Source organism: Lichenostomus cassidix, chromosome 25, assembly GCF_008360975.1.
Source record: "Lichenostomus cassidix isolate B80296 chromosome 25, HeHo_3.0, whole genome shotgun sequence".
Taxonomy (NCBI): Eukaryota; Metazoa; Chordata; class Aves; order Passeriformes; family Meliphagidae; genus Lichenostomus; species Lichenostomus cassidix.
In genome coordinates, this window is record NC_139505.1 from 1,131,806 (window position 1) to 1,144,547 (window position 12,742).

Consider the following 12,742-nt stretch of genomic DNA (forward strand, 5'->3'; position numbering starts at 1 on the left):
GGCGGGGGGGGCACCGAGCGCGGGCACCGCCATCTTCGCTGGGCGCCGCCGCTGCCCGCTCAACCCCTCACACCACACCGACACACACACACCGGCGGCGCAGCGCCCGGTGCCCGGTGCAAAGCCCCCCCCGCCGCCGCCGTCGTGGGTCTCCCGGTGGGGCACGGCGGATCCCCCCGGCGCTGCCGCCCGCGGCGCCGGTGTCGCCTCCCGGTGGGAGCGCGGCTCGGGCACACCGGGCACACGCCCCGCGGCTCCGTGCCCGGAGCCCCGACAGTTGCCGAGTCACCGCCGGGCGGGGCCGCCGCGGGCGGGGCGGGGCCGGGCGGGGCGAGCGCCGCAGCGGGACCAGTCGGCAGCTCCTGCATCCCGGCCGAGAGCATCCTCCGCACCGGGCCCCGCACCCCCGCGGCCCCCGCCTCGGCGGGGCCATGGCCGAGATCACCAGTGTCCACCCCGGCTTCGGTGAGTGGCGCCGGGCCGCGGCGGCCCCGGCTGCGGCCCCTCCGCCCCGGCGGGGCCCCGAGAGGCGCCCCCGGGACCGGGCCGTGCGCCGCGCCTTCGGCCCGCTCTCGCCGCGCGGGGATGGGCAGCGCCGCTCCCGGGCCCTCCGCCCCCGCCGGCCGCGACCCCGGTCCCTTCAGCATCTCCCGGTCCCTTCAGCATCCCCCTGTCCCTCGGCATCCCGCGGCCCCTCCGCCCCCGCCGGCCGGGCGATGCTGCTCCCCCCGCGCCGCCGCCGCTCGCCGCCCGCTGCTGGGGCGGTGCCAGCGCTGGGCCCGGGCGCGGGCACGGTGCCGGCTGTCGGTGGCGGAGCGGGGGCCGGTGGCAGGTGCAGACCGGGCCGATGACGTGATGTCTGTGCCGGGCCGCACCGCGCCCCGGCCTTTGTTCGCGCTCCCCGGGGCGGCTGCGGCACCGGCACCGGCGGCACAAGGCGGGGCCTGCCCGGGGCACCGGGGGATGCTGCGGGCCGGGGCGGGGCGGGGGGGAACCGGGCCGGGCGGAGCGGGCAGCCGGTGCCGGGAGCGCCGCGGGGGCGATGGAGAAGCTCCAAAGCCCGCTCAGCCTCGGCGGAGAGCCAGGGGCCCAGGCCGGCGGTGCTGGGCCGAGAATCGCTCGGGTTTGGGATGGTTTTTGCGTTGGGTTTTGGGATGGTTTTGGGATGGGTTTTGGGATGGTTTTGGGATGGTTTTGGGATGGTTTTCGGGCAGCCCCGGGCTGAGGAGGTTGGGGACCGCAGCGCCGGGGGTTTCTCCAGCGCTGAGCACCCAAAGGCTGCCTCTGCCTGGCCTGCAGCACCCGCTGAGCTTCCCCTGCCACCCTCCTGCCCCAGAGGCATCGCTGGGGCAATGCGTTTCCTTTGAATCCCGAAGTACGGGGATATTCCTCCATCCAACACCATTTATCTCATGGACAACGGACCCGCTTCCCTCTTACCTTGTGTTTCCTGGGATCCAAGAGCCACGTGCTGTCACCATTGAACCATTGGCCACCATTGGGGTATCTTTAGCAAACATCGGGCTCAAAAGGAGGTTTGCAGTGATTTTTGATTCTGTTTCGGTCCAGTCGAAGCGTCATGTCTGAACAAAGACCTGTTCCACAAAGTTTGGATAAAAAAGCAAAGTTCTGCTCTGTAGGAGGGAGGAGTCAGGCTGTGCTGCCATTTCAGATGGACACTGGGCATAGGGAGTGCTCTGAAAGCTGCAAAAGCCTCATTAAAATTGGGTTTAGGCAGCTTTAGATCAGCGTGGTTTTCAAGTGTGGGGAATTGTGGAGACAGGACTAATGGATTTATGGAATGACTACATGAATAGGAGCCTTCAGCCAGGACAAGAGGGATTGTGAGCAAGATCCTGAGGCACAAACAGGCACTTGGTGAGATAAGGTGGGACACAGCAAACCCCAGTTTCCTCAAGCCACGTCATGATGCTGGGGAGCTCTGTGCCACAGAACATCATGGGAGCCAAATTTAAGAGCTGAAATAATATTTAGAGTTGAAATAATATTTAGAGTTGAAATAATGCTTAAAGTTACGATAATTCAATGGGAGAAAATACTTATTTGGTGCTTTCTGGGTGTGACTGTTGGGTGCTGCTTCTGAAATTGTCCCATCAGAGGTGTAGGAAATGAAGGTACAAGAGCTGATTCTGTGAGGACACAATGGAAACAAAACACACAGTAGGAATAAGAATAAAAAAATAAGAGTAAGAATAAGAATAAGAATAGAGTTCCAGCATTTTTCTTACATATCCACCAAAGCTTTCAATAGTGGAGTTGTCTCCAAATGAACTGTTAAAGACCATTTGCCTCATATCAAAGAGATATTAATTAAATAACAAACTGAAGTTGGGTTTTTGTGCAGTGTTTTATCAATATGATGAATTCTTCTTGCTTTAGTTAATTCAATCCCAGGCTCTGCAGTGAGACCTGAGACAGGTTTCTCTGTGGAATCAATCACCACCACCAAAGATTCCAGGGAAAGTTTTTATCTAACCAAAAGTGGCTTTTCCAGTTTTGGGAAAAGGCAAAATCGTTTTTCCTGGGTCTGTCAAGTGCTCAGTTTACAGCCTGTTGACTTCAGTAAATGGTGATGTGGAAAGAACAGAGAGAATCCAAACTTGTGGATTGCTCTCTGTAGCTTTAAGGATGAGGTTAGAAGATTATTTCCTCCTGTTTGTGGTACAGAATGAAGAGGAAAATGAGACCAGTTTACCTTTTTTTATCCAGCTGTCTCATTTAGGTACTGCCATGATTGTCATGACAATGGCTTTTGGTAAAGGAGTGGTTTGTACAGTTTGTAAAAGAAATAGGCATGGGGTTAGAGGGCTTTTTTTTTGTTTGCTGGCTTCCAAAAAATAAAAGAAAATGGCTTTGAAACCAGGAATACAAAAATAATTTACATGAAGAGCCTCCTTTCCTAAAACCTCCCACCAAGAAACTGGAGACAGCAAAAAATCCCCTCCTTTTTCTCCCCTTTTAAGACTGAAGGACCCCAGCTCTTTCTGCATCTCATTCTCTCCCATCTGCTCTCCATCCCTCATCCTCCATCCACCCCAACCTTTCAATCCTCTCAGGATTGCTGGAGGATGTCACTGCAATGTCCTGAGGGGCTCAGCACCACTGGTTTCATTCTGTGCCTTTGGTAATACTTTCCCAAAGTCATCCATTAGCAAATAATCAGCTAAAAATGAATTTTTGGTTTGATTTGGTTTTTTGGGTTTTTTTTTTAATTCTGCCTTGCCATTACTGATTAACACAGTTGGCATAAAATCTAGGAAATATGACATAATCCCTAAATCCAAGCCCAGGATTTTTCTGTCTGTTGCTTTGGACACTGGATTTCTGTGGGAGATTTCATGTTTACCCTTAGCCTTGGTCACAAGGGCCACAACAAACCAACCATTTCGGGGCAAAGTGATATTTTAAAAATCGTTAATAAAGGATAACTCAGATCCAGCATTCTGGCCATATTTATTACTCCCTCCCTGTTGTGAAAATAGAATTGTGTAACGTTTCTGAACAGGGCATTTAAAAAATAAAAGAAAATGCTTCCTGCACATCAAGAGCGCTCGTTCCTATGGAGATGCTGGTGATGCAGGAGCTGGGTTTGGCAAGATAAGGCAATCAACAGTTTGAGATCCTTAGCACATGGAACACAGGTCAGGCATGCCTTAGGAGTGTGAGAAATCAATCTAGAAATAGAAGTGATGTCTGGGGAAGCTTTGATAGGCAGATTCCAGGATTGGGAGCACGACAGAGCTGTGCAGATCTGCAGCCAGGTGTGCTGGGGCTCCAGCTCTCTCCTCACTGCCTTGTCTTCCCGCAGATGTGTCTCCCGTGGTGGCAGGACTCATTGGAGCCACCGTCCTGGTGGTTTCTGTCTCAGTCACAGTCTTTGTGTGGACATGCTGTCACCAGCAAGCAGAAAAGAAGCACAAAACCCCCCCGTACAAATTCATTCACATGCTGAAAGGCATCAGCATCTACCCGGAGACCTTGAGCAACAAGAAGAAAATCAACCGGATCCGGAGAGACAAGAACGGCACGGCCAAGGAGGTGGGCAGGGGCAACCTGCTGGTGGATGCAGCCGAGTCGGGGCTGGTGAGCTCTGACAAGGCTGGGGACGGGCCTGGCACAGCCCCCCACGTCGAGCAGCTCCCCATCAAAGTAGATTATGGAGACGAACTCAGCCCAGATCAAAGCCTCACTCCAGGAGGGAGTAAAACCTCCTCCCCCTCTTCCCCGGGCGACGACGTCCTGCTGGGAGACCTGACTTTCTCAGTGGACTACAACTTCCCCAAAAAGGCGCTGGTGGTCACCATCCAGGAGGCGCACGGGCTGCCCGTGATGGACGAGCACACGCAGAGCTCCGACCCCTACATCAAGATGACCATCCTGCCCGACAAGAGGCACCGCGTCAAGACTCGAGTCCTCCGCAAGACCCTGGAGCCTGTCTTTGACGAGACCTTCACCTTCTACGGGATCCCCTACAGCCAGCTGCAGGACCTGGTGCTGCACTTCCTCGTGCTGAGCTTCGACCGCTTCTCCCGCGATGATGTGATTGGGGAGGTGATGGTGCCTCTCGCCGGGGTGGATCCGAGCACTGGCAAGGTCCAGCTCACCAGGGAGATCCTCAAAAGGAACATACAGGTAAGTCACTCCCAGCTAGTTTTTTTGCCCAGTTTGTATTTGATCCCAATTCTTTTAATCTGGGAGTCTCCATGGTCTGACAATAATGTAAATCCTCAGCCATGAAGCCTGGTTTTCCCCAGATAGATATTTTTGGTGGGATGTGGCTGTGGGTTTAGCTGGGCACTTCTCTGCTGTGTGGTGATGGCAATTGGAAAAGCGTTTGTCACTCCTGAGGCACAGGAATGGCGAATGTTATGATGGATGGTGCCAGGAAAAAAGGCAAATTCCCATCTCCAAATAAAAGCTGATGTGATAACAGGACATTCATCTGCAAATCTCTCCTAGGGAGGGAGATTTGTCTGCTCTGACCAGTTTAGACCCCTGTAATTGGAATTATTTACATCTGAATTATTGCTGGAAAATGTGTCAGCAGAGCCTGACGGGATTCCCCTTGTCCTGGAGCAGAAATCAGCTCCTAGGAATCCCACACGAGATGGGTTAAATTGGGAACAAAATGTAGACGTCTAAAATTTGGGTGAAATGAATCCCACTCTTAGTGCCTGGTGTTGTAAACAAAAGGATGAGCTCTCCAGAGCAGATGTTTGTGTGCTCAGGGAGGAGGAGGAGGGAGAGGAGGAGGTACTTAAGATTTTAATCTTCTTGCTCAGTTGATTTCTGATTTCTGCTGCCCATCTCCCAGGTTCAGTAGCAAAAGGTGTTTGGGCTCATTTATTGCTGTAACATCTTGGAAATCATTGCTGGGCTCTATAAAATCCTTCCTTATGTCCTAGAGCAGCACCATCTGACTTGCAATGTGTCTACTTTATGGGGTGTTTAGCTTTTTGATTTTAGTATTCTTTAAAGGAGATTCTATGTCAATGACCCCAACAAAATGAGAGTTTTGGTAATTATTTGGTTGTTCTTCAGTTCTTGGGATGCTTTACATTATGGTAAAACAAGTTCAGGGTTTTTTAATCGTTTCTTTTCAGTGCATTGACCAGATCTCTCAGAAGTACTAGGTTAAAAATAGAGGAGGGAAAGAAAGAGATTTAAATTAAAATAGGTTTAATCAAGGATGCAAATTATTAATCATTTATTAGTAATCAAAAATTTATTTACCTTGGTGGAAGGTGTTCATGCTTGAAAATCTGCATCATTCCACAATGTCAAAACAGCCATTACTGAGCAGTTTGTGAGGAGGTTTCAAAATCTGAAATACAGGATTGCATTTAACACCCAGTAAATGATCCAGTGACCCAAGCCAGGCCTCCATCCCATCCTAATGGATATTCCCGAGAATTTCTAACTGATGATCTAAGAATTCAAATTATTTTGAAGCAGAATCACAGAAACCCAGGATGGTTTGGGTTGGAAGGGACCTTAAAGATCATCTCATTCCAACCCCCTGCCATTGGCAGGGACACCTTAAGACCAAAAGAACCCCAAAAATCTTAATCACACCCTCAAAAATCTCTCTCTGGCTGTTGCATTCTTTTGTATCCAAGGAGTCAAAATTCCAAACATTTCCCTTCCAGTACCAGGATCTTGCTCAGATATTTATTCTCCTCCCAAAATTTTGCACAAGCAGCTGGACTTCCATGGTCCTTGTGGGTCCCTTCCAACTCAGGATATTTATGATTCTGTGGTTCCATGCATTAGAAAAACACGTCTTAAACATACAAAAACTTCTCAAATGAAAAGAAACCACACAGATGATAATGAAATTTTCCATGTTGAAGTTCACACACAGCATTTTTCCCACTAAGCTGAGCAGGAGCACTGACAGAACTTCACCTCAGAGCATAGAATGGGGCATTTGCTGTTGTGCTTCAATGTTCTGAAAGGAGAAAAAAATCCCTTCCTTGGGGCCTCACTGACCCTTTGCTCTGCCAGGTCCCAACCCCTGATGGGGCAGGAGGAGGTTTGGGAGAGTTTGGGGAAAAGCCCAAAGTTTCAAAGCTCTGTGAGTGACACCACAGGAGTTCCCACCCCTGGCTAGTGCTGTTCACCTCAACAGCAAATCAACTCCATCTCAATTAGTGCCAGCTCAGTGGAAGTTAACACTCACCATCTGGAAACCAAAACTAATTCTCTTGCTGTTCTGTTACTCTTTGAAGGGATGCACAGCAGGTTTAACTGAGAGCTGAGAGAAAACCAAGTCTGGTTTTATCTTCCTTTATCTTCATCCTGTAGCTTTGCAGGCTGAGCTGATGGTGAGACTGTCAGGACACTCCTAACGAGCCTGAGGGGCTCAGCCACTGAAGCTCCACCAAAAATCAGTGAAATCTGGGCTCCTAAACCCCTCAGACCCCTTTAGTGATAGAGCTTTAGTGTCCAGCTTTGGCTACTCTTCTCTCAGAAGGTCCCACCAGGCTTGCCCTGCTGGAAATGCAGAATTCCAGGCTGTGGGATGCTCCCAGGCTGGGCTGAGCACAGGCTGTTTCCCTTCTGCAGCTGAGGCACCAGCAATGGCCTGTGGCTCATTTCCCACTTTTTAGGCCTTTAGCACCAGGAAAGGAAATTCTGGTGACCTCCAGAAATTGCCCCTCTTTCTAAGACTTGTGCTAAGGAGTTCTCTGTGTTTGACCCTGACAGAAGTGCATCAGCAGAGGGGAGCTGCAGGTCTCCCTGTCCTACCAGCCCGTGGCACAGAGAATGACCGTGGTGGTGCTGAAAGCCAGGCATTTGCCAAAGATGGACATCACCGGCCTCTCAGGTAGAAGCTATTTTCTCCAGCTCTGAATGTGGGGGGGAAAATAAATCCCCGAGTTACTTGCAGGGCTTTTCACTTGTTTTAGTGGAAGATGTTCGCTGTTCACACATTTTTCCTAAAATGCCTCCTGAGCGTGATGGATGGCTCTGAGTGCTCCATCACTCACCTGCAGGTGGTTGTGCAAACCTGCTCAGGTCCTTCCTGCTGGGAGCCCTGCTTGGTTTGTGCAGGCTGGGCTTTGTGAAGGCAGCAGCTCTCTGTGCTGGATCCAGAACAGGCTGGATCCATGGGATCACTGGGATCACTGGGCCGAGGCACGTGGTGTGAGGAAAACTGGGAAATGCCCTGGGGGTGCTGGTGGCAGGGGCTGGACATGAGCCCAGGTGTGCCCAGGTGTGCCCTGGTGGGCAAGAGGACAATGGCACCTGGACTGTCCCAGCCCCAGTGTGGCCACAGGACCAGGGCAGCTCTGTCCCTGTGCTCACCCTGCTGAGGGACCTCAAATCCTGGGGTCAGTTTTGGGCCTCTCCTGACAAGAAAGACATTGAGAGGCTGGAGAGTGTCCAGAGAAGGGAATTGAGCTAGGAAGGGTCTGGAGAATTCCTGAGGGAGCTGGGGGAGCTCAGCCTGGAGCAAAGGAGGCTCAGGGGGACCTTGTGGCTCTGCACAACTCCTGACAGGAGGGGACAGCCAGGGGGTCAGGCTGTGCTCCAGGGAACAGGGACAGGAGGAGAGGGAACAGCCTCAGGCTGGGCCAGGGGAGGCTCAGCTTGGACAGCAGCAGGAATTTCTCCATGGAAAGGGTGCTCAGGCCTTGGCAGGAGCTGCCCAGGGAGGTTTGGAGTTCTCATCCCTGGAGGTGTCCAAGGGAGGCCTGGAGGTGGCACTGAGTGCTCTGGGCTGGGGACAAGGTGGGGACTGGGGACAGCTTGGACTCAGTGATCCTGGAGGGCTTTTCCAACCTGAACCATTCCATGATTCTGTGATCCTGTGATCCTGAGCAGCTCTGTTTCCATGGCTGGCTGTGTCTGCTTCAGGCCCTGCCCCTGGAAGAGGAAGGGGACAAAGGTGACAAGGAGCAGTGACAGACTCAAAACTGAAGCGAGGAATTAGAGACAATTCTGGCTGGGGGTTTTTGTTTTTTGCAGGGGCTTTTTTGTTTGGTCTGGGGTTTTCTGTTTGTTTGTTCTGGGGTATTTTTTTTGGATGCTGGTGGGGTTTTTTTGTTTTTGTTTTAGTTTGGGTTTTTTTGGTTTTTGTTGTTTGTTTGGTGTTTTTTGGTTTTGCTTTTGTTTTCCCCCATTTTTGTTGTTTTTTGCCGGCTTTGTTCTGCTCTTTGAAGAGAGAAGAGCAGCTGTTCTGGCTTCCTTAGTTTGCATTCACAGATTCTCAGACTCCTGAATCCCCCTAGCAAAGTTTCCTTCAGTATTATGGGGAAATGGTTGGAGTCAACTGGAGGTTCAGTGACAGCCTGACTGAAAGCAAATGTAGCACTGGTTTTGCAGCTTTCTCTTGAGCACCTCGGAAGGAATGCAGACAAATGCAGACTAGGCTTAATTATTGTAGGCCCTACAGTTTACTCTTTCTTTAAGAAAAAAAAAAAAAAAGCCATGCATGTGTAGTCTCCAACCACAGGATAAATTTTTCAGTGATGTTCTACCTGCAGAATCTTGTGACTAACACTGTTTATTTATATGACCTTTGTATTATGCATAAGCCCATTTCAGCTGGGTTAAAAAAAAAGGTGAAAAAGAGGCAGTGCCAGCTGGGCAAGGGCCCTCCAGCTCCAAAACTTGTGAGGCATGAAAAAAAAGCCCTCAGTGCCTGGTATCTCAATTGTAATCCTCCACCACTGTCTGCATAAAGAGCAGCTGCCTTAGGGCCTGGGGAGGCTGGGGGGAAAAGGAGGGCTTTGTTTTAAACTTTCTTCTTTCCCAGTACCTTCCACTGTCAGTGTTTCCCATCTGCAGATTATTAAAACTGCCTGGACCCTTTGTTGGGCTGTGTCCTGAGCAGGGCTGGGGTGCTCAGCCTGGGCAAGAGAAGGGTTTGGGGTGACCTCGTTGTGGCCACCCAGTGCTGGAAGGGGATGAGGGATTATTTACGAGGGCCTGGAGTGGCAGATCAAGGGGAAATGGCTTCAAACTGCCAGAGGGCAGAGTTAGATGGGATACTGGGAAGGAATTGTTCCCTCTGAGGGTGCTGAGGCCCTAGCACAAGGTGTCCAGAGAAGCTGTGGCTGCCCCTGGATCCCTGGAGGCATCCAAGGCCAGGCTGGAGCCACCTGGGATAGTGGAAATGTCCCTACCCGTGGCAGAGGGTGGGATTGGGATCTTTAAGGTCCTTCCACCCCAAGCAGTGTGTGCCTGTGCTCCCCACCCTGCCCTCAGCTCTCCTGGGCTGTGTCATTGGTTCCTCCCTCTCCCCCAGCAGACCCCTACGTCAAGGTGAACGTTTACTACGGCCGCAAGCGCATCGCGAAGAAGAAGACCCACGTCAAGAAGTGCACTTTGAACCCCGTCTTCAACGAGTCCTTCATCTACGACATCCCCGTGGATCTGCTGCCCGACATCAGCATCGAGTTCCTGGTGATCGACTTTGACCGCACCACCAAGAACGAGGTGGTGGGCAGGCTGATCCTGGGCGCTCACAGCGGCAGCGCGGCGGGCGCCGAGCACTGGCGCGAGGTGTGCGACAGCCCCAGGAAAGCCGTGGCCAAGTGGCACAGCCTGAGCGAGTACTGAGCAGAGGCCAACCCCTAGGACAGACTTAAACCTTGTTTTAGCTGTAGGACTAAACTTTCGTTGAGAAGCAGCAGCCTGATTGGTTCTCTTAGTGATGTGATTTTTTGCAGGGCACTAAAATTCTAAGGAGCATTAAAAACGGTGGGAAATAAATAAATAATAAACAAAAAAAAAAAAGGTACCACGAATATATATAACAGTGTAATCACGCTATTGCATGCCTACTACAAACTGAAATTAGTATAACTGCCAATATCAAGTTGCAGGTTTTAATACAATTATCTGTCACTATGGAAGTTGTGTTTGTGCCGAGCTGTCTTTGCTGGTATTCACCAAGATTGGCCTGTCTTTATTAGGCTTCTCCCAAAGTTTCTGAATTCTGCTGTTTAACCTCTAGTTTCTTGTTAGTTTTGCCTGCCCATTGGTTCTTGCAGTTCTGTTCTGTGCTGGTTTGGGAGTCCCAACCGCGTTTCCATGTAGAGCTGGGTTAGAATTCTGCACTGGCACAAAAGGAAAATACAGGGAAAATGGCACTGGCCTCCAGAGAAGAAACAATTCTGTGTCAGGCACTGAAATCCTTGTCGTTGGGAGGTACCTGGGGAGCTGTGAGGTCACAATATCCAAGACTTGCCTCTAAAATCCAAACCCCAACAAACTGATCCTGTTGCTTTTGCCACGTGGGAGTTACACAGGCAGGATCTCACAGACTGTAGGAATTGGGGAAATCCTGCTCAGCTGCATTTTATTTAATCCTGTCTGTGCATGAAGGGCCCAAGAAAACCCAAACACTGATGTGTCATTGATTGGTAAGGAAACTCTTAAACATTAAATGTCAAATCAACTTATTACCTGGTTGATAAGTTCTGTTTAACAGCAAAACAAAGCTGAGACAAAGCTGTCCATTAAAAGATTACAAAGCTTCCCTTCATCCATGCTGGAGTCAATTTGCATCAGACATGATCCTGCAGTCACCCAGAGTCACCAAAGATCCTGCAGCTCCCAAAAGAGAGGGAAACACAGGGCAAAGCCTGGCACTAAAAATGGGGCAAACCCAGAGTTCTAAGGCAGCTTGGGAGAATCCTAAATCCTGACTGACTTCTGAGTCTGGGAATCACCTGTGAGGGGAAAGATGGCTCTGACTAGAGGGTCCTGCAGTGCCTCAGGCTGTTCTAGCCCTGCAGAGTCAGGGATTTGGAACAGCTGCCTGAGATCTGGTGATGCTCACATGGCCCCAGAGCTGCCTTTGGCATCCTGGCACATAGCTGGATTTGGGTTCTGGCCACAGCCCAGCCAGGGCACAGATAAGGATGATAATTGGCAGCAAATAATTCATGGTAACCAGTGTTGGTGAACTGAGCAGAAATAATTATAACTAAAATTACTCCTGGGCTCTCCAATGGAAATACAGAGCAGAATTGGGTTTGCAAAGAGGCTCCTCGACAGCCCCAGGTTTTCAGGAAATCTTTCATTGCTCCCAGTCTGCTCTGAGCCCTGCGGGATGCAAACAGGAATGCAAATAACTGATTATAATTTTTAAAAAATATAAGATCATTTAACTACTTACAGGACCAGACTACTGAATTTTAGATCCCTGTTGGAAAAATGATCCTTTTCACCTTCTTACACCTGAAAGGGCAATAACTAAGCAAGGCTGTTTGGTTCCCCTGAGGCACCAGGGAAGCAGCAGCTCCGTGTGAACAGGCAGCACTTTGTGAGCTGCCACCACTTTGGCATCTCTTCCCAAGGAATTATTTTTGGAAAGCTGATTTTTCTCACTCACAGCCACTTACTCACTGGCCCTCCCTCCTTGAGGCTGCAGCTCCATTTCTCAGCAGACACAAACGTGGACTTTGTTCCCCTCTGCCCATCCCCATGACCAGAATTTCTGCCTGAGGTTGTAGTAGATTTTAGCAGTGTCTTAAATGCTTTCTAGCTCGAGCTCTCAGTGGCTCAGAGCCACAGCCTAGAGAACGAGTTCCCCTTTGGAAATTGCTGTAGATCTCTTGCAATCCTAGTTTTTTGCACTAAGCAATTGTGTTGCTGCAATTTAAGCAACTGTCACGACTTTTCCTCAGAACATGCTTTCCAACACCACTCCAAAGATCTGACCAGGACTAACAGCAACAACAAAACTCCCTTCTCCCTTCGGTGTGAAAAGCATGACTAAGCCTAGATGATCTTAAGATTCCTTTAGTTGCAAAGGAAAGATGAATTTCTTGTCAAGGAAACATGCTCAGGGTAAATAGACTTAGGCTATCGGGCAGGTAGGAGTAGCTCCAACACTCTTCTGGAATAATAGGAAACTGAAGATGTGCAGATATATATTTTTTAAAACATAAAATAGACAGTAAGTGACAGCGGACTCACTGTAAAATCTCCCAGGTGTGGTTATTCTTTACCTTGTGTCTTCTATTGTAAAATGAACTTGGACAGTTACAACTTTGTGTGGAAAAAAAAAAAAGAAAAAAGGCAAAAAACCTAACTCAACCTGTGTGAAACTGCATAATGCTATAAGCTAACCTACATTCTGTAATGCTACCTTGTATGTTGAATTTGTTAACGCACATTGAGCGTGCAAATAAAAATTAAATCACTTTAATTTTGCTGCCTGTGCTGTGTGTGACCATGGGCAACACAAACACTCCAAGGA

At 50.1% G+C, this 12,742-nt stretch overlaps 1 protein-coding gene across 3 annotated transcripts; it reads left to right on the forward strand.

Annotated features, from left to right (window-relative positions):
* The first annotated feature begins 136 nt into the window (after positions 1-136).
* On the forward strand, positions 137-12,691 carry SYT11 (synaptotagmin 11). 3 transcript variants are annotated; one of them, XM_085082324.1, is made up of 4 exons: positions 137-465; positions 3,830-4,653; positions 7,231-7,351; positions 9,782-12,691. In XM_085082324.1, exons 1-4 carry the CDS (start codon positions 432-434, stop codon positions 10,090-10,092), a joined length of 1,290 nt encoding a protein of 429 aa, XP_084938450.1. In that variant the 5' UTR covers positions 137-431; the 3' UTR covers positions 10,093-12,691. The 3 variants fall into 3 exon arrangements, with proteins under 3 accessions (XP_084938450.1, XP_084938449.1, XP_084938447.1); XM_085082323.1 differs by having other exon boundaries at positions 138-465; positions 9,779-12,691; XM_085082321.1 differs by having other exon boundaries at positions 139-465; positions 7,231-7,354.
* Positions 12,692-12,742: the final 51 nt, after the last annotated feature.